Source organism: Cynocephalus volans, chromosome 14 (genome assembly GCF_027409185.1).
Source record: "Cynocephalus volans isolate mCynVol1 chromosome 14, mCynVol1.pri, whole genome shotgun sequence".
Taxonomy (NCBI): domain Eukaryota; kingdom Metazoa; phylum Chordata; class Mammalia; order Dermoptera; family Cynocephalidae; genus Cynocephalus; species Cynocephalus volans.
Genome location: NC_084473.1, coordinates 24,834,377 through 24,856,374, shown reverse-complemented (window position 1 = coordinate 24,856,374; position 21,998 = coordinate 24,834,377). Strand labels below are relative to the sequence as shown.

General features: G+C 36.3%; 1 protein-coding gene across 1 annotated transcript in view; it reads left to right on the top strand.

Moving 5' to 3' along the window:
* Positions 1 to 21,998, top strand: part of ASXL2 (ASXL transcriptional regulator 2) — a 128,139-nt gene that overhangs the window by 72,922 nt on the left and 33,219 nt on the right. The window contains exon 5 of the mRNA XM_063078347.1: positions 4,175 to 4,325. Within this exon, the coding sequence (XP_062934417.1) occupies positions 4,175 to 4,325 (151 nt within the window). The remainder of the gene's footprint in view (positions 1 to 4,174; positions 4,326 to 21,998) is intronic.

Sequence of the window (21,998 nt, the reverse complement as noted above, 5' to 3'; positions counted from 1 at the left end):
GAATTCTGTTCTTGTGAAAAGCTTATTTTCAGGAAGGGGTCATATTTTCAACCCTGTGTGGAATACATTTATAATTTTTTTTTTTAACCTATAAGTAGGTAGATTAGAGAAGTAACTTTATTTTTTATTCTGTATGATAATCTTATTTTGAAAGGATGAAATAAAAGTGACTTCCAATGACCTTTTAAAGAGCATCACAACATTTGAATAATAATTGAGTTACTGTGGAGCATTCTGCCTAGATGCTTTACAATACTTTGTCATTTAATTCCCCACTATAGTTCATAGTTGTGGTGATTATTTCTTTTTTATGAAGCCAAAGTTCAGAAGATTGAATTTTTTGCCCAGTGTTGGCCAGATAGTATCAGAATATGAGCCCAGATCTGACTGAACCTCAAGCCTATGTTTTTTCTACAATAATAAGCTTGCTAATTTCTAATTCTTACACTGAGAAGGGAACTTTTCTTATCGTTGTCCTTTCACTTAAAATGGGAAAACAAACTCAAATGGTCTTGCTTAAGACAGAGAACTTATTAGCTCATATTACTGAAAATTTTAGGAAAGCCCAGGCTGTATTCAGGATCCCAAATCATGTTATCAGAGCTTGGTCTCTCCAGTTTCTTTTGACTAAATTCTCAGTCAGGCTCTCTCTTCATTGTCCATGACTTCACTACCAACCCCCACTCTGCAAGTTATAAGTCTGGAGAGGAAAGATTTCCAGGAACTAAAATAGAAGCCTCTCAGTTCTGATTCGGCTTAATTGGCTTGGCTTGACCCATGTGGCTAAATCTGAGTGATTGCTGTTGCCAAATGTATAGATTCTTCTGATTGACCAGTCTTAGGTTCATGATCACCTTTGATAAGAGGTTGAGATTAAGCCTGCATAAGCCAGGTGAATTGAGAAGGGCTGTTTCCCAAAGGAAATTTATCAACAGTAGGATAATGAATGCTTGGTAGGAAATAACTTGTTTCCATGTATATGTGGGACTCTGTCCTCTGTTACCTTTTTAGCTTTGAACTGTAGTCATCACTATGCTCAGTGGTTGTGTGTAGCCCACTAACATTAGAAAGATCTAACCTACTGACCTCCCTCCTTTTTGTATACTTCGTTGAACTTGGGATTACAGGGCTTTATTTCCACATGGATCTCTGTGTTTCCTTTAGGTTTTAGCTGTTCTAGGCCTTCCATATTGTTAATAACATTTATTAAATGGCTACACTATTGTAGAAATAGGAAAAAAAAACAAAGTGTGTGTCCTCTTCTCACACACCACTTGATAAAAATACTTTTGACACTAGATGTGTGGGGATATTTCCCCATACACCAAGCAATTCTCTAGTAGACACTAGCTGAGTGTCCTCTAATTCAACTCAGTTATGGCACTGTCTACCTGGAGGTAGTGTCAGATCCCACAGGTTGAGGGCTCAGTCTCACAAGACTGCCCCCCCCCACTTCACATGCCAATTGCAAGTCCCAGGTTGTGACCTGTACTTCTGACTAACTGGCTGTAAATCTGGGTTTCTGTGATCTCCTCCTTTAGTTAAGTTAATTTGCTAGCATAGCTCACAGAACTCAGGGAAACACTTGACTTAAATGTACCCATTTATTATAAAGGATATTATACAGGATACAGCTGAACAGCCAGATGGAAGAGACGCATAGAGCAAGGTGTGGGAGAAAGTGTATGCAGCTTCAGTGCCCTCCCTGGGCATGCCACCCTCCAGAAACCTCCATGTGTTTAGCTATTCAGAAGCGCATCTGAACTCTGTCCTTTTAGGTTTTCAGGGAGGCTTCATTACGTTGGTAAGATTGATTACATCATTGGCCATTGGCCATTGATGGTCAACTCAACCTTTAGCACCTCTCTCCTCCCCTGACAACCAGCCCTCATCCTGAGGCGACCAAGAAACCTGGGAAGCGTCACCTCATTAGAGCAAAAGATGCTCCTATCACCCAGGAAATTCCAAGGGATTTAGGAGCTGTGTCAGACACTCTTATCACTCAGGAGATTACAGAGGTCTTAGGTTCTCTGTGTCAGGAACTGGGATCAAAGACCAAATATGAGAACAAAAGATTATCCTAGTGCAACTGTTGCTTAGGAAATTACAAGGGTTTTAGGAGCTCTATGTCAGGAACTGGCCAGAGACCAGTCACAATTTCACATCTATGCTAGACACTGTAGAGGCTCTAAAGAGGGATAAACTGTGGTCCCCGGTCTCTTGAGGCTTACATTATAGTTATTGAAATAATTGCATACTCATAAAATGTATTGTGCTCTAAAGTACTGTGATAGTACAGAGAAATAAAGATTACTGTTGAATAAAGGGATCTAGAAAGTTTTTTGTTGCTTTTGTTAACTTGTATGATTTGAGCTAGACTTTGACAGATAAGTAATGAGAGGAAGGGCCTTCCAGGATGTGGGAATAGCTTAAGCAAAGGCACAGATGGAATGATTCAGAATGGATTTGAAAGTTGAGTAAATTAGAGTGGTTAGACCATAATGTGTGTGTGGGCTTATTTGGTAAGGAATCAGGGTATGATAAATGTTATTGATCAAACATTGGAGTCTATAAAAAACTTAGTGAGCAGGTGTGTGTGTGTTGAGTATATGGCAGAGGTTTTTCAAGAGGATAATGTGATTGAATCCTTGTTTAGGAAGATAATTCAAATAGGATATATTTAAGGTTGAAGCAGGAGAACTTGTCAAAAAGGTAGTTATGATTGAAATAGATACTTGGTCTGAGCGAAGAGAGTGCTAAAACAGATGGAGGCAAGGGACATTAGAGAAATAGAATAGATAGCATTTGGAATGGGTAAAAGAGGGATAAAATAATTCTAAGATTGGGGCATGAACAGTTAGTTAATCCTGGAGGGATCACAAGTTTCAAAGAAAAAGATAATTGTGTTTGTATTTCAGGTACATGTTAAATCTGCAGGTCAAGATGTCTGGCTAGCAACTAACTATAAAAGCTGTCCTGCATTTTGAAGGAAAGAATAGAGAAATGTGGGTGTGTATTTTAAGGAATTGTATGACATAAGAGATGGCTCAGAGAGAAATGGCACAAGGGCATAAAGTTAAGAGAAAAATAACTGTTCCTTACTAAATCAAAGTTTATGGTCTCAGTATACTGTCATATGATTGCCAGTTTTACATAGGAGGGTCACATTTTGTGTCTGTGAATTTTTTATCTGATTATAAAAATAAATTATGTGGGAAAATAAAATATTGGAGGAAAGAAGAACCAGTCATAGTTTTATAACTTAGAAATAACTTTCACTAATGTGTTTATATGTGTATATTTGTATATACTACATAAACACATAATAGCTAATAGTTATTGAGCTCTTATGCCAGGCACTATTCTAAGCATTTTATATTTATTAGCTCATTTAATTTCAGGATAATCTTTTAAGGTAGGTACTACCATCCACACCTTATAGATGGGGAAACAGGCATGAAAGGTCAAAACTTTGACCAATGCTGCACAATTAGGAGAAGGTAAAGCCAGAAAATCTTACTTTTCTAGTCCTTGATTTTGTAACTACCTTATTATATCTCTCACATACTGAGCTGATACAGTTATCCCTTCCCTTCTGATTAGCATTCTCATTATCTAAGTGCAGAAACCAAAGAGATTCATGTGATTTTTTTTTTTTAAATGATTTCTTTTTGACTTTTGCTACTTACCAACCAATATTCAGGAACCACTTAGATTCAAATAATGCACTGTCACTTGCTATCCAAACTCTAATTCTCTAATTGAATTCAGAATACATAATGGTACTTTCACACACACATGCGCATGCACATGCATGCACAGATGCACATATATTTAACAAAATTGTTATTATGTAGTTTCTTTATTCTGAACATTTCATCATTTATCTCAACTTGTAACAACCCAGTTTTTGTCTAATTTAAGCCTGTGTATTGTGCCTGCATATGAATGTTATATATCATTTTTATCTTTGGATGTAGATGGAAACATTAGTGTATTTGATCCCAACGAGGGAGATGACAGGAAGTCAGAAAATGTTGCTGGTTCTGCTACTGAATCCTATAATACTAAAAATTAATCAGTGCAATTAGATTGCAACATTGCGTATCAGAAATTTAATTCCTATTTGCTGAAATGGTAATAATTAACCCTAATTGGATGCCTGCATTTTCAGAAAGATGTGCCAGATGGGGTGAAAGACCTATCAGAAGGTTCAGAAGAAAGCAGTGATGGTCAGTCAGATTCCCAGAGTTCTGAGAACAGCAGCAGCAGCAGTGATGGTGGCAGCAACAAGGAGGGAAAAAAGAGCAGATGGAAAAGGAAAGGTAAATCCACCTGATCCTTCAATTAAGTACCAAATGCTGTAGGACAAATGCCCTTGTTAGTAGCTCCTCTTTTTCCAAACCACAGATCAGTCTCTTTCCCTTACCCTCTAGATCAGTTCTGTCCAATAGAGTTTCCTGCTGTGATGGAAATATTTGTATCTATATTGTCCAGTATGACACAGTAGTCACTAACTACATGGGCCTATTGAACACTTGAAATATGGCTAGTGTGAATTTCTTTTTAAAAATACTTTATTTTTTAGAGCAGTTTTAGGTTCACACCAAAATTGAGTGGAAGGTTCACAGATTTCCCATATACTCACTGCCCCCTTGTATGCGTAACTTCCCCCACTGTCAACATCACCTACCGGAGTGGTTCATTTGTTACCACTGATGAACCTATATTTGCACATCATTATTATCCAAAGTCCATAGTTTACTCTAGAATTTACTCTTGGTGGTGTATATTCTATGATTTCGGGCAAATACATGATGTATAATGACTTGTATTTATCATTATAGTATCATACAGAATAGTTTCATTGCCCTAAAAATCTTATGGGCTCCTATCTGTTTATTCCTCCCTCCTTCCCAATCCCTGGCAACTACAGATCTTTTTACTGTCTATGTATTTTGGCCTTTTCTAAAATATCATGTAGTTGGAACCTTTTCAGATTGGCTTCTTTCATAGTATGCATTTAAAGTTCCTCCATGTCTTTTCATGGCTTGATATCTCATCTCTTTTTAGTGAATAGTATTTCGTCATCTGGATATATCAGTTTATTTATCCATTCATCTACTGAAGGACATCTTAGTTGCATTCAATTTGGGCAATTATAAATAAAGCTGCTGTAAACAGCTATGTGCAGTTTTTGTGTGGGCATAAGTTTTTTTTAACTCTTTTTGGGTAAATACCAAGGAGTGTGTGTGATTGCTGGATCATATGGTAAGAGTATGTTTAGTTTTGTAAGAAACTGCCAAACCGTCTACCAAAGTGGCTTTACCATTTTGCATTCTGTTGTGGATTGCATGTCCCCCCCACAAACTCATTGAAGCTTAAATTGTGTTCCCTAAAGTCCCAGGTATTGGAAACTTGTCTCCCACTGTGACAATGTTGAGAGGATGGCAAATCCTACTGTGATAATTGAAGGGTGGGGCCTTGAAGAGGTGATTAAGTTGATGGTTTAATAGTGGTTGTGGGTGTGGTTTGAAGGGGTTTGAAAGGAGAGAATAGGAGGAGCTCTGTCTCTCTGTTCTGCCATTTCCTGCCAAGTGAGACCCCAGCATTGCTGTAAAGCTGCTGCCAAAGAAGACCCTCACCAGATGTGTTGCCTGGACTTTGGATTTCCCAGTCTCCAAAACTATAAGCAATACATTTCATTTTCTTACAAATTATCCAGTTCCAGGTATTTAGTTATAAGCAACAGAATTGGACTAATACAAATTCCTACCAGCAGTGAATGAGAGTTCCTGATGCTCCACATCCTCATCAGCATTTAGTGGTATCATATTTTGGATTATGGCCATTCTCATAGGTGTGTAGTGGTATCTCATTGTTTTTAATTTGCATTTTCCTGATGACATATGATGTGGCACATCATTTTGTATGCTTATTTGCCATCTATATATCTTCTTTGGTAAGATGTCTATTTAGGTCTTTGGCCTATTTTTTAATCAGGTTGTTTGGTTTTTTTTTGTTGTTGAGCCTTAAGCGTTCTTTGTGGGGCCGGCCCCATGGCTCACTCAGGAGAGTGCAGTGCTGATAGCCCTGAGGCCGCAGGTTTGGATCCTGTATAGGGATGGCCGGTGGGCTCACTGGCTGAGCGTGGTGCAGAACACACTGTGCCGGGGGTTGCGATCCCCTTACTGGTCAAAAAAAAGAGTTCTTTGTGTATTTTGCATAACAGTCCTTTATCAGATATGTGTTTTGCAAATATCTTCTCCCAATCTGTGGCTTATCTTTTTATTCTCTTGGAAGTTTCTTTCTTTCACAGGTAGAAATTTTTAATTTTAATGAAGTGCAGCTTATCAGTTCTCTCTTGTGTGGATTGTGCCTTGGTGTTACATCTAAAAAGTCATTGCCAAACCCATGGTCATCTAGATTTTCTCTTATGTTATCTTCTAGGAGTTTTATAATGTTGTGTTTTGTATTTAGGTCTGTGATCCATTTTGAGTTAATTTTTGTGAAGGATTTGAGATCTGTGTCTAAATTCATTTTTTGTATGTGCATGTTCAATTTTGGAAATGACTTTTTAATTTTATTTTAACTTTAAATCGCTACATGTGACTGGTGGCTACTACATTGGACAATGCTTTAGGTTTCAGCTCTTGCCCATCCATAGCCTTTTTTAGGATATTCTTCCTCCCTCCCCCCATCCTCTCTTCTCAAATATGAGCACTTACTGCTGTAAAAACCCTTTCCTTACTAGGAAAAGAATGCTTTTCATTTCTACTAGCAAACACTAAATTTAGTTTTCTGGTCTCATCCCCTGTTTAGTATCTTCTTCATAGTTTACCAAAAAGTCTTGTTTTGGGGAATAATGTCTTTGTTGCTGCAGCTTCCCTGGAATGGATTTTTCAATTAAGGATACAATTTATTACCTATTTTCTTGCTAATTATTTTGTAGCTTCTTGTCAAAGTCTATTTGAAGAGGGCAAATCTTTTTTTATCCTGGTATTTATAATTTAGCAGTACATGGCAAAGCAAATTTAAGTCATCTCATGATGGTTCCTTTATAAGGACTTTAGTGAAATTTCAGAGCAAAATAGACATTCAAGATTTTCCCTAGCTTGAATATCCTCTTAGATTTGAGTGCGAGATGAGCTGTCTTTGGATCTAGAAGCTAAGGTTATGTTTGTTCAAATATTATTCATTAATTTTGAGTGCCTTCAGAACTGGTAATATGCCTATATCAGAAAAATAGCTCCGATTCCTTACCATCCTTCTGTTAATGTGTGTGCTGCTGCTGGAAAGAATTGAGATAATTGGTGTCATCATCTATGCTCTTCGGTATAGCTACTATATTTGGGCAAACTGTAATCAGAGGATCTTAGCTTTAAAATCACCACTATTTGGAGAGCCACGCAGACCTCAATTGCTAGGAACAAATGGAATGAAAGCAAGACAAGGTGGGGGCCTTTGACCAATATCGTTAATGTATAGTTTTAAAGTAATCCTTGTCAATAGTGAAAAGAGATATGGTCCAGGGCCTTCCATTTCTCAGAGTCCTCTAAGCAGCTATTTTTGGCAATGAAGGCAAAAATAAAAAAGGCTCTGTCTTCTCTGCTTCTTTCCAGTTTGAACTTTTCTTTTTAAGTTTGGGAATCTCAGATCTAAGATTAGAAACCAACCCAAAGTATCAGGCAAACAAAACAATTACCAGGATTCATGTTTTCTGGATGTGGTTGGAAACAGGGAAATCAATAGTAAAGGAGGTCAGTCTAGTGAACTGGGAACAAAATCATTGTCTAGGAATATACTTGGATGTTTTCGCTTTTCAGCAGCCATATGTGCTGCAGTAGCTCTTTTGAGTAATCATTGTTGCTTCTGTGTTTCTTCTGCTCAGAATGAATGGTTATTAATGGGTATCTCTAAGAATTTGGGGTAAATGTATTATGATAGAGGACTGTCTAAGAAATAATCATAGAAACCCATTGTCAATAGCTTAATAGGTAGATTTGAGTAGTATACATTCAAATACATTCTTGTCCTCCATTCTGCATAATAGTAGAAGACATTAACCACATGGTAACATTAAGCTCAAAATTGGATCCAGTTAAATTGTTTTTGAGCTGCCTTTGATTCATTCTGTTTCTAGAAATCATCACAATATTAATTGTCCTCAGTTTATAGTAAGTTGAGCTGTTCTGTAAAGTTCTTTTCTGGTTGTAGGTAGTCTTTTATGGGCTGAGAGGAAAATGGGTCGTATGTGTTGTTTGGAAAGTGGGTGAGAGGTCCATATGACGTCACATGTAATTCATGTTTACTTAAGCAGCTCTGATAATTCTCAAGAAATGGGTGAATGCCAAGCTACCAATAATGAAGAATGATTTAGTCTTTCATAGAATGATCATCTGTTATTCACAAGTCATACATATGCTATAGATACCATATAAATTTTTAGGTATATATTATATATTTGTAAATGTTTTTTTTAGTCCAGTGCAAATTAAAGTGACAAACTTGTAGCCAGCAGTGATAGTAGCAGAATGTAACAAAGCAGTTCTAAATCAGTTGCAGTTATCAATAGAGGTAAAGCAAACAAGCTGTGTCTATTCCTTTTTCTTATTTAGGGCTTTTACTCAGTCTGACATTATTTCAAATGCATTGTAAGACAGGAAGAACATTGAGATAGTATCAAAACCCACTTCCTTTTATGTACAAAAATAAAGAGCTCTTACAGCAAAACTGATACTTCTGGTTGAAAATCGATAGAAACTCTCTTGATATATGTATACCTTTTAGCCAAATTGGAACAGAAAATAGAACTTTGAAATTCAATCCAATATTAAAACTAGTTTATTGATTTCTATGTAAAGTGGAAGAACTTAAAAGTTTGTAGTTTTAGTTCCTAGTTTTCAGGCAGGAAACAATGTTCAGAGAAGAGCTTTATGGAATTCCAAGCCAAGGTAAGGTGGACTAATTCCAGAAAAATAATTACTGAAATCAGTTATTTCTGTTGCTTTTTTATGATCACAGCTAAGTGAAGTCTTTGCCTTTTTCCCAAAATAAAATATAAATATTGCAGCATGAAGCAACTGCAGCAGTATTATTTTTATCTTCTGATAGAGAGAAGTTTTGTTAGGTTTTGGTCTGCTTTTTAAAGTATCTTAAGAAAAAAATTAATATGTGAAATATACTTTTTCACTGTAAAGAATCACTAATTATTTCCAGGAGCATGAATTAATATCAATTTTACTGCTTGTTCAGAACCATGTTAATTTGATATATATTGTGTCTGGAGTTATTTAAAATACCATAGATCTACCTGTCCTCTACCATTATTTATATATGTAAGTTACTGAATGGGGATGGTGCGTCTCCTTTTAAAGGTATACTGGAAGCAAAATTCCTTTTGGCAAAGTTAACTTAGGTGGAGAGAGACCTTGAGGAGCTGTCTTTTCCTCTAGGGTTGCTGGTGGTGGCTGAGTTGGAGATTTTAACTCTGTCTTACATTTAAGATGGCTACATTGTTATATACTTGAATAATCAAGGTATCCAGGAGCAAGGAAGGTGTTCAGGAATGGCCTTTCCCGTTATGGTTAAGGAACTCTGAATATAATCAGGAACCACAGCCTGTTCAGATTGGAGTAACAGCACTTGGTGCAGAAAGAAGGGACAAATGCATCTAATATTAACAGTCCATATCTTTTTTGAAAAAAAATATTGGTGTCTTTCATTTAATGAATAATTTGTACAGCTATATTTTAAAGAATGGGACTTGAAAATAATATACGTCTATTGTCCACATATAACAACCTCACTTTTTTTCTTTTATTGTGGTAAAATATATATAACATAAGGATTGCTATTTTAAGCATTTTTAAATATACAATTGCATGGAATTACTTTCCAATGCTGTGTGACCCACTACCTCTATTTCCAAAACTTTCTCATCATCCTACACATAGACACTGTAGCCATTAAGCAATAACTTATTACTCTTTTTCCCCAATCTCTGGTAACCTCTAAACCTACTTCTGTGTCTGAAAATTTTTTTCCTTTTTAATTTCTTTTTTCTTAATTGACCCATGATGATTATATGTACTTATGGAGTACAGTGTGATATTTGGGTACATTTATACAGTGTGCAATGATCATATTAGGGTATCTAGCATAACCATCACCTCAGACATCTGTCACACAAAGGTGTTGGGAACATTCAGCATCCTTTCAACTATCTACTTGAAGTTATACAGTAATTTGTTGTTGACTGTAGTCTCCCTATATTGCTGTAGAGCGCTAGATCTTATTTTTCTTATCTCTGCAATTTTGTATCCATTACTCCACTGTCCTCCCCTTACCAGTCTGTAGTAACCACTATTCTGTTCTCTACTTCTTTGAAATCAGTTGTTTTTGGTTTTGGTTTTGGTTTTTAAGCTTCCATATATGAGTGAGAACATGTGGTATTTCTCTTTCTGTGCCTGGCTTATTTCACTTAACACAATTTTCTCCAAGTTCATCTATGTTGCTGCAAATGACAGAACTTCATTCCTTTTTTTATCGATGAGTAGTATTCCATTGTTTATATATCACATTTTTTTATCCAATCATCTGTAATGTACTTTTAGGTTGGTTCCAAATATTGGCTATTGTGACTAGAGCTGCGATAAATATGGGAGCGCAGGTATCCCTTGAACATGTTGATTTCCTTTCCTTTAGATGCATAGCCAGTAGTGGGATTGCTGGATTGTAGGGTAGTTCTATCTGTAGTTTTTTGAGCAACCTCTCTACTGTTTTCCATAATGGCTATACTAATTTACATTCCCTCCAACAATGTATAAGAGTTCCCCTTTCTCTGCATCCTCACCAGCATTTGTTATTTTCTGTCTTTTTAATAATGGCTGTTCTAATTGGGGTGAGATGATGTCTCACTGTGGTTCTGATTTGCATTTCTTTGATGATTAGTAATGTTGAATATTTTTTTCATGTACCTGTTGGCCATTCGTATGTTTTCTATTAATCTCATTTGCCCATTTTTAATTGGATTATTTGCTTTTTTACTATTGAGTTGTTTGAGTTTGTTCTGTATTCTGGATACTAATTTCTTGTCAGATGCATAGTTTAATGTAGTCCATATCCTTTTGACCTTGTTCAACATTATAATCACTTGTTGAAATGTTAAATTGTCAATGCTCTGAAAAGTAGTACCTTCTGAATTTATACTCTGTGGGTGGTATATAAATATCCAGCAACCTGTAACTACTTCAATTAACAATGTAAAACTGACTTTGATGAGTCTCAAGTTCCAAAATTAGTTTTGAATGTTTTTCTGCATACCCTTAATATTAAGCTTAAAGAATTATTTCTGTAGTAGATTACTGTTCGAGGTTTTTTGTAGTAACTGCTGATCTTTTGATCAGAATTTGTTGATCTTTTGTTATACCTATATGTTTATATGAAAGCAAGCATGTTTGTTTATAATCAGATACAAAATATATTTTAAAATAATAGTTTGTTTAATTTGTTGAGCAGTGCACATTGGAACACCAGTCGATTAGGTTATAGTTTTTAAAACTGTTGTTCAAGCTATTCGTTCATTTACAACAACCAAAGTAACATCTCTGTTTAAACTACTTGCTATATACTCATTCTTCCTCCAGTGTGTACTATTTGCCAGGTATTTGGGAAACTAATTTGAAAAAGTTGTGGGCCCTACTCTCAGCATATCTAGAGATATAGAAAAATGAGATGATTAGCAAATGACTTAATAAGTCACATGTGTTTATATTTATCATATTATGGCAGCATTAGTGAAGGAATGCTAAGTTAACTTTACCCAGGTTGCCAAGTATTGTATGAGCTATAAAAAATTCTGACATACTTTTGTTTCCTTGAGAATTTAATCTCTAGTGAAGACAGGATGTATCATGGAAAAAAAACATATAAAGGCGAGAAGGTGGGAATGTGTACAGTGTTTTCAGGAAGCCATAGGAAAATAAGTTTGGCTGACAGAGGGGATTTGTGGAGGGAAAGAAATTTGAATCAGGCTGTTAAATCTTTAGTGCTAATCTCATTATTTATAGGTTATTGGTGTGCACAAAATAATTTCTAAGGAATGAATTAGAGAAGAGAGAAAATGGCAGCAGTGGTGGTGACTCATCCAAATTTTCATAGCCACATACCAAGAGGAACAAGATTGTTTATAGACTTTTTCCCTGCTGGTTTCATTCCATTAAGTATCTGAATTAATATACTACTAGCTTCTTTTGTTTTTCTACTTACTAGTGTTCAGGTTAGCTCAATTTATTTCTAATCACTGGTGTATAGGTTAAAAGAGTTCATTTCCATTGTACTGTTGAAAATCGTTTGTTGTGGGTGGTATGTTTCCTTGGTGTAGGATGACATGAATTGGTAACATTAATTAGTTTCATTTGGAGTAAAATTGGTAATAGAGAAGTATGAGGGATTATTTTTCTTAAGTGCTACTTTGGAAGAAAAGATTGCAAACGGGGCCTTGATGTAGTTAAAATGCAGCCTTAATGTTTATTTTTCAAAGTCTTATTTTTAATATATTTATCTTCTTAAGATATCCTGGGAAACTTTGTTTTCTTATTTTATAACTCTGTGGTATGCTGTTCTCATGCCCTTCCCACACATCACCTACCCCCATCACCACCACCTCAGTTAGCTGGTTTATTCTCAAATTATTCATCATAAATTACCAAAAAAAACCCACCCCCCATTGTGGACTGATACTTTTGTGAAATACAGTAAGAATGGCCCAGCAATTTCAAATTTCTGTGGAAATATCTAAATGTTTGTTCTCAACTTTGTATATATCTTGTTTCAGACTAGTCTATGGACTACATTTGAACAGCTATGATTTTTCAGCCTTATTTTTAAAAAGGCGGTACTGACTTTCATTTGTAAAGGTGGAGAAGTATAAAATGATCTTGTCTTCTTTTTGAATTGAGGACAGAAAATAACTCCACCTCCATGAAAAAATAATAATGATCCTTTACCAGCCCTTTAGAGACATCATGCTATCTCAGTTACTACTCATCTTTCCTCAAAACATGTATTCATATATTCATTAAAGTGCACATATCATACAGCACGTTGAATTTTTACAAACAGAACACCACCACCCAGATCAAGGAGAAAAATATTGCCCCAGTAGCCCTCCCTATGCTCCCTATGGTCATACCCACTGCTGCTAACTGACCATTCTAACAACTTCTAATAGTGTAGGCAAGACTTGTCTGGGACAGAATAATGTCCAGAGACGGTTTTTAAACTTGTGTAAATCAAATCATGATTTTGTATTTTTTTCACTCAATGTCTGTAAGATTCATCCATGTTCTTGTGTGTAGCAATTCATGTCTTAAAACTGTATAGTATTCAGTTATGTATCCACCAGTACCTAAATCTACTTATCCATTCTGCCATTGATGCACGTTTAGATTATTTTTGGTTTTTGCCTATTCCAATTCTATTGTGAGCATTTTTTATGTCTTTTTATACTCATTTCTATTGGGTATATACTCCAGGGAGGAATTGACTATACTATATATGGCCAAGCAATTTTCCAAAATAGTTGTACCAGTTTACACTCCCACCAGCAATGTATAAGAGTTTCAGTTATTTCACATGATCAACATGTGAATCTTTTTTCGTCTTGTCAATCTTTTCAATTGTAGGCTTCAGCGAGTGTGTAATAGTATCCCATGCAGGTGTAAGTTGCCTTTCCATGATAGTAATGGAATTGGACTCCTTTTCATTATTCATCATTTAGATATCATCTTTTGTGTAATGCCTGTTCCAGTCTTTGCCCGTTTTTCTGTGATTATATTTTTCTTAGTGACTGGTAGGAGTTCTTCATATATTCCTTTGTTGAGTATATTTACTGCAGGTAACTTCTGCCTGTTTGTGGCTTATCTTTTCACTCTCTTAAAGATATCTTTATGAATACAGTTTCTTAATTTTGATGTACCCAGGTATGTTCTGTTCTTAAGAAAATTGACTTTCGCACTGACATAAAGATAGTTTCCTCTGCATGTGTATGTGCGTGTGTGTATGAAAATTTTAATGAAAACTTTATTCTTTTGTCTTTTACATTTAGATATACAAACCGTCTGGAATTTTTTTGTATTGTGTGAGATAAGGATCATCATTTTATTCATTTCCCCCATATGGATATCTAAATTACCTAGTGCCATTTTTTTGGAGACAGTTCTTCCCTTTGTTTCATTGCAGTGTCTCCTTTTCATAAGTCAATTGACTATGTATTCATAGGTTGGTTTCTGGACTCCGTTTTGTTCCACTGACATGTTTTGTCTTTCCTTGTACAGTACCCCCCCTGTTTTAACTATGATAACTTAATAATTAATCTTAATATTCAATAATTGAGTCCTTCCATTTTGTTCTTGATTTTCTTGGCTCTCTTGGCTCTTCTCATTTCCATTTAAATTTTAGTAGCAGCTTGTCAGTTTCCATATGCCCCCTTTCCCATCAACCTGCTAGGATTTTGGTTAGGATTGCTTTGAATCTATAGATCAATTTGTGTTCTATTGACATGCTTCATTATTTTGAGCCTTTCAATCTGTGAATGTGGTATAGTACTCACATTTTTGTGTGTGTGGTTTAACTTCTTTCATTAGTGCAATGTATTTTTCTGTGTAGAGGTCTTGCATGCTTTTTATTAGGCTTATTCCTTGACATTTTTTATTCTATTGTGAGTGACTTTAAAATTTTTCCATTTTAGAATTGTTTGCAGTTGATATAAATAAGAGTTACTTTTCAGACTGTCACTATCTGTGAAGGGTCTAGGATTTTACCCTATTTGTAAGCTGACACGTTCGTCTCTTGTTGGTTCCTGGATGTTGACAGAAGAAACAAAATTCTCACGTTAGAGAAAAAGGACTTTATTATTCACAGCATAGCAAGCAGTATGAATATCAGCATACTTTTTGTGTCAGTTTCCCTTTACCCCCAAGTCTTACAGGGGTGTTGAGATACAGGTCCAGGCACATGCTACTCACGTAGTGGGTTTGCATCTCAGCCAGGGAACCTTGAGGTTGAGAGATTTACTGCTTTTACAGTAAGCGGAAGCAAGTGTGCTTTGCCTGACATTGTCGTATCTTAAGGTTACTTGCTGCAGATACAATCCTAAGAGATGGCCTAGGTAAAGAATGTTCAGGGACTCACATTCTTTTTTTCCCCTAGTTTATTTATTATTTATTTATTTTTATTGAAGCAAAATTGATTATACATATTTTGGGGGTATACCATTAACTACCATAACCAGTATGTAACATATGTTGATCAAATAAATAGTATTTATTATAACATATTCGTTATTACAAATTGTAATTATTTATGCCCCTTATCCACTCTCTCCCCATCCCCCTCTCCTCCTGTTATGGAAATGAACTGGACCGAGAAGCATTCAGAGGGTCAGAGAGTCAGGTATTTTATTACGCCAGCAGGCCCAGACAAGCTAATGCTTGAAAATCTGGACCCCGAGCTCAGGTCTCACAAAGTTTTTATAAGTGGACTCTTCCAGGCTTTTTACATTTTTTTTCTTTTCTCAGCATTCACTAGGCTAGCATATGTGGTCTGTGCAGATAAGTGAGCTTAGTTACAGAAGCTGAAAATACAAGTAGTGATTAGAGGCCAGACTAGTGTAACAAGTAAATATTGTATCAAAGACAAAATATTATTTCAAGAAGAAAATAATCTTATGAGAAAATTATTTTGGCGTTTTTCCCAACATCTCCTCCCCCATCTCTGATAACCATTGATTTGTTCTCTCTTTCTGAAAGATTAACAGTTTCTCTGTTGATTTGTTGCCTAGATGATCTGTCCAATGCTGAGAGAGGGGTGTTCGGGTCCCCCACTATTATCATAGAGCAGATGCTTCTTCTGTTACTCTGGAGTGGGCTTTGTGGAGAGAGATGTCCTCTTCTTTTTCTGGTCTCCTCTGGTGACTCTCCCTATATCAGTGCAGTTGAGTGTCTGGCAGGCCACCTGCATAATGGCTGTGGCTACTGCTGTGGCATCAAGCCACTTTTGTGGATGCTGTGGCTATGGCAGTGGCTGTGGTGGGCCACCTGTGTGGAAGTGGTGTTTTTGGCGTGCTCTTTCTCTGGTTGCAGGTGGGGTGGGGGTGGGGGTGGCCCTTGGCTCCTGCCTCAAGATCCCGGGCGTGCTTTGTTGCTTGCCTAGTTGCAGGCCAGGCAGGAGCAACCTCAAGATCCCAAGTGTGCTCCATTGCTTTCCTGGTTGCAGGCAGTGGGGACGGCCCTGGGCCCCTGACTCAGGACTCTGGGTATGCTCTGTTGCTTGCCTGGGTGAGGGTTGGTGGGGAGGGGTGGCCAGAGATTCACATTCTTGGAATACCCAGCAAGTATGTGCAACAACACTTAGGGCACATGGTGGATTGTCTCTCCCAACATTGACATTGTTTGCAACAACATTGCTAAACTGGTTTTTTAAAATCTGTTGGTTTATATATAGGTTTATTCTTAGGATTGTCTGCTTATACAAACATGATTTATGAATAATGGCAGTTTTATTTCATTTTTTTTTTTTTGCCATGTTATACTAGGGCTAGGACTTCCAGTAAAGAATGGGATAGATGTGGTAATATCAATTAATTCTTTTCATTCTCTCTCTTTTAAGGTAAAGCTTTTAATATTATGCTACTTTATGAATGACATTGACTATACTAGGTTGTTTATAGATACTCTTTAATAGATGAAATTAGTTCCCTCCTACTTGCCATTTGCTAACAGATTTTTATAATGAGCAGATGTTGAATTTTATCAGTTGCTTTTCTTTCATCTGTTGAGATGGTCATATTTTTTCCTTTATTCTGTTAATGTAGTGAATTATGTTGATTTTATGTATTAAATGTTAAACAAACCTTGTGTTCCTGTAATAAACTGACTTGGTCATGATATGTTATTAATCTTATATGTCATTAGATTCAGTTTGCTAATACTTTACATTTGATTTTTTTGTTTGTTTTTATGGATGAGAAAGTTTTGCCAGCATTTTCCCCCCATATAATGTCCTTGTCAAAATTTGGTATCATGAGATAAGTTGGTAATATTTCTCAGTTTTTGGTTCTCTGAAATAATTTATATAAGATTGTTACTTTTCTTCCTTAAGAAGTTTGAAAGAATTCACTGGTGTAAACCAACTGGGGTGGGAAATTCCTTAGTAGGTATATTTTACTTTTAATTAAAGTTTAACATAAATATGGTAAAATATATAGATCATAAGTCTATAGTTCACACACACAGATGAGAATATGTGTTAGAATAGTTGAGAGTACTTAACACACAGTAATTTGTTGACCTAGGGAAAAATTCTACTACTTAGGTAGAACTATGATAGTTTATATTCAGTGAGTGGCCATATTAAGTTTATAGCTCTGGAAAATAGGCTAACTAAAAGAAAGGTGAGTGTTATGGTTCAAATTCTGTCCTCCAAAAAGATATGTTGAAGTCCTAACCCCTGCTACCTCAGAATGTGACCTTATTTGGAAACAGAGTTGTTGTGGTGTTAATTAGTTAAGATGAAGTCTTATTGGAGACAGTGGGCTCTTAATCCAACAAGACTGACATCCTATAAGATGGCCACATGAAGACATGGAGACACAAGGAAGAATGCCATGTGAAGATGGATGCAGAGATTGGAGTGATGGATCTATGAGCCAAGGAATGCCAAGATTGCTGGATGTTATCAGAAGCTAGGAGAAAGGGATGGACTAGCTTCTTCTTCAGAGCCCTCAGAAGGAACCAACCCTGCTGACACCTCGGTTTCAGACTTTTAGCTTCCAGAACTGTGAGAGAATAAATTTCTGTTGTTGTAAGCCTCCTAGTTTATGGTACTTTTTTACAGCAGCCCTAGGAAACTAATGGAGTAAAGTTCATTCTTCCTTATACAAATAAGCATTTATTCCTGTGAAATCTTTAACTTTTTATAGTTCTTCATCTCTGCTTTCATAATCTTTTTGTTAACATTTTAATCATCCTACTTAAGTAAGACCTGCAGTCAAAGCTGAAAGGCAAGGAGGCATATGCATACCAGGGTTTGGTGCCACCTACTTTCATTCTTGGGTGTGTGGGGATACCTTATCACTTAGTTTCATTGACAATGTTGTCCATGGGCTTTTTCCTTTTGCTCTATCTTTTTTCCTTTTTTTCAACTTTTTAAAAAACTTTTTTTGTACACATCTGTGGGGTACAGTATGTTGTTTAAGTACATGCGTATACTGTGCATTGATTTACTTTGGATAGATGGCATAGTGTTATACCCACTAGTCTACCATTTTTCTCCCCTTCCCCCCTCACTTCTGGTAACCATTATTCTACTCTGTACTTCTGTGAGAACCATTTTTTTCTTTTTACATTCCACATACAAGTAATCATGTGGTATTTGTCTTTTTGTGCCCAACTTATTTCACTTAACATGATGGTTTCCAGTTCCGTCCGTGTTGCTGCAAATGATAGGGTATCATTTTTATTTTTACTAAATAGTATTCCCTTGTGTATATATACCAGTTTTTTTTAATCCATTCATCTGTTGATGGACGTTTAAGTTGATTCCATCTCTTGGCTATTGTGAATAGTGCTGCAATGATTATGGGAGTGTAGCTGTATGTTGATATATCAATTTCATTTGCTTTGGGTATATTCCCAGTAGTGAGATAGCTAGGTTGTAGAGTAGAGCTGTTTTTAGTTCTCTGAGGAACCTCCATACTCTTTACCACAGTGGCTATACCAATTTACATTTTCACCAACAAAATAGGAGAGTTCCCTTTTCTCCGCATCCTCACCAGCATTTGTTATTTTCTGTCTTTTTGATAATAGCCATTCTAATGAGTAATATGATATCTCATTGTGGTTTTAATTTGCATTGATGATTAGTGATGTTGAGCATTTTTTTCATGTGCCTGTTGGCCATTCATATGTCTTTTGAGGTCCTTTGCCCATTTTTAAACTGGATTATTTATTTATTTATTTTCTGTTGAGTTGTTTAAGTTCCTTATATATTTTGGATGATTAGCCCCTTGTCTGATGTGTGCTTAGCAAACACTTTCTCACATTTTGTAGGTGTATCTTCACTTGGTTGACAGTGTCCCTTGTTCTACAGAAGCTTATTTGATGTAGTCCCACATACATATTTTTGCTTTAGTTGCCTGTACCTTTGTAGTCTCACTCAGAAAAGCACTGCTCACTCCCATTTTGTGTAATGTTTCCCTTATGTTTTCTTCTAGTAGTTTCATAGTTTCTGACCTTTTAATTTAAGTCTTTGATCCATTTTGAGTTGATTTTCGTGTATGGTGAGAGATAGGGGTCTAGTTTCAATGTTCTGCATGTGGATATCCACTTTTCCCAGCACTGTTTAAGAGGCTGTCTGTTCCCCATTGTATATTTTTGGCACCCTTTTTTTTTTTTTCCAATTTTATTTATATTTATTTTTGTGGGGTATAGTGTGTTGATTCAGTACGTGCATATATTGCACAATGATTTACTTAGGGTAGATAGCATAGTTTTGTACCCATTAGTCTGTCCCTACCCCCCCCCCCCCCCAGCCTCTGGTTACCAATTATTCTACTCTCTACTTCTATGAGAGACCGTGCGGTATTTGTCTGTGCCTGGCTTATTTTGATTTCTCACTATTTATTTTTAGTGTGTCTCTTAAAAGTTTTTGTGTTATAGTTACCATGAGGCTTACAAAAATATGTTGTAGTTATAACAGATTATTTTAGACTAATAACTTAATTTTGATATCTAAGAAAAAAGAAAGAACTAAAGCCAACTCTATGCTTTTTGACAATTTGTTGTTTCAAGATACATCTTTTAATATTGCCTTTCTTTTATACAGTTGTTGTCACCTCTCCCCCAGGGGAGACGCAAAGGATTACTCAAAGCCCATTTCTCAAGAACAGTGAGAGGTCCAGAAGGGGTTAATTCCAGGAGACGACTTCTTGGGAAATAACTCCAAACTAGGTTTTCTCTCCATTTTTATTGTCCAGGCAAGAAGTTACAGAAAAAAACATAGGTGGTTAATCAGTCATAGTGAAAACATAAACAAACTGGCTACATGACAATTTTCATTAAAGCAGGTGCAACTTAAAAGTAGTATAAGCAATTTACCATCAAAGGAGTCATAAAACTAAGCTATGTGACATACAAAAGAACCAATGAGATAATCGTTATGGCAACACTTAGTTCCCTAGGTAGGAGACTTAAAGAAACAGCTGAAGGTGAAATGTGGAACCAACCACTATTTGGCAGAGTAGCCTTGAAGCTTTTATTTAGTACACATATTTTCCCAACATTAGGTTTAGTTGCACCAAGGGCATCTGCCCTTAAAGCAAGCAATTTTGCTGTGTTACAATTTTCATATCCACACCAGAGACTTTTTAGTCCTGTGAAAGTTTTTTGTTTTTTCCCAAGCTTAGCATTTCTATGTGCAATACTAAAAAGTTAGGCTATTCCTCAAACTACAAGGCTTTGGCCTTGCTAAAACTACAGGGCTGTGGCCCCACTATGCTACAGCCTAAACTAAAGGGCTTTGGCCCTTCTAACAGCTAAGGACTGTGGTCCTACTAATCTAAGGACTTTGGTCCTATTAGGCTAAAGGTTAAGGCCTTGTGAAATACATGTGCTTTATTAATGTTAGGACCCTCCACAAGTTGTTGTATATGTTACAGTCTTGTTAGGTTTGTCTTTTAGTCTTCATACTATGGATGTAAGTGTTTTATTCACCACCCTTATGACATTGTAGTATTCTGAGGTTTTCTGTGAATTTCCTTACCAATGAGTTATGTACCTTCGAATATTTTCTTGCTGCTCCTTAGTGTCATTGTCTTTCAGATTGAAGAATTCCCTTTAGCACTTGTAAGGCACATGCATTAGTACATTATAACAAAATACATGGAACTGGGTATTTTATAAATAAAACAAAATGTATTGTTTATGGTTTTAGAGGCTGGGAAGTCCAAAGTCCAGGGAAGACATCTGGTGAGAGTCTTCTTTGGTGGTGGCTTTACAGCAATGCAGGGGTCTCACATGGCAGAAAATGTCAGAACAGAAAGAGAGTCTCACATACTCTTCTTTTAAAGCCCTCAGAAACACACCCCTGGCCACCGTTATTATTCCATTCACTACAGCACAGTCATACAATCTAATCACCTCTTCAAGGCCCTACTTTTCAATTATTATAATAGGATTTCCCACCCTCAACAGTTACAGTGGGAGTTAAACTTCACTGACTTTGGGGGGCTATATAATCCACTGCAGCTTGTCTAGTTGATGAGTTCCCTTAGCTTTTGTTTGTGAAAGTCTATTCCTCCTTCATATTTGAATGTTAGTTTTGCCAGATATAGAATTCTTGACTGACAGTCTTTTTCCTTTAGCACTCTGAATATATAATCCCATTCTCTTCTGGCCTATAAGGTTTCTACTGAGAAACCTGCTGAGAGGCATACTGGGGCTCCATTGAATGTTATGTGTTTTTTTTTTTTCTTTTGCTGCTTTCAGTATTCTCTGTCTTTGGTTTTTTTATAATTTGATTATGTTGTGCCTTGGGGTGTTCCTCCTTGGATTCAATTTGACTGGTGGCAGCCTCTGAGCTCCTTGTACCTGGACACTGTCATCTTTCTCTGTACTTTGGAAATTTTCAGCCATTATCTTCTTCAATATGCTTTCCGCATCTCTCTTTTTCCTCTCCTTTGGGTATGCCAGTTATGCAGAGGTTATTTCGCTTGAGGGAGTCTCATATTTGCTGTATTTCTGTCTCATTTTTTTATTTTCTTTTTTTCTTTTTGCTCCTCCGATTGGATGATTTCATGTGTTTCATCTTTGAGCTCACTGATTCTTTCCTCTGTTTGATTAAGTCTGCTGTTGGAGCTTTCTATTGAGTTTTTCAATTCAGATAACATATTCTTTTATTTCTAGAATTTCTATTTGGTTTTCTAAAATTCTGTTCCT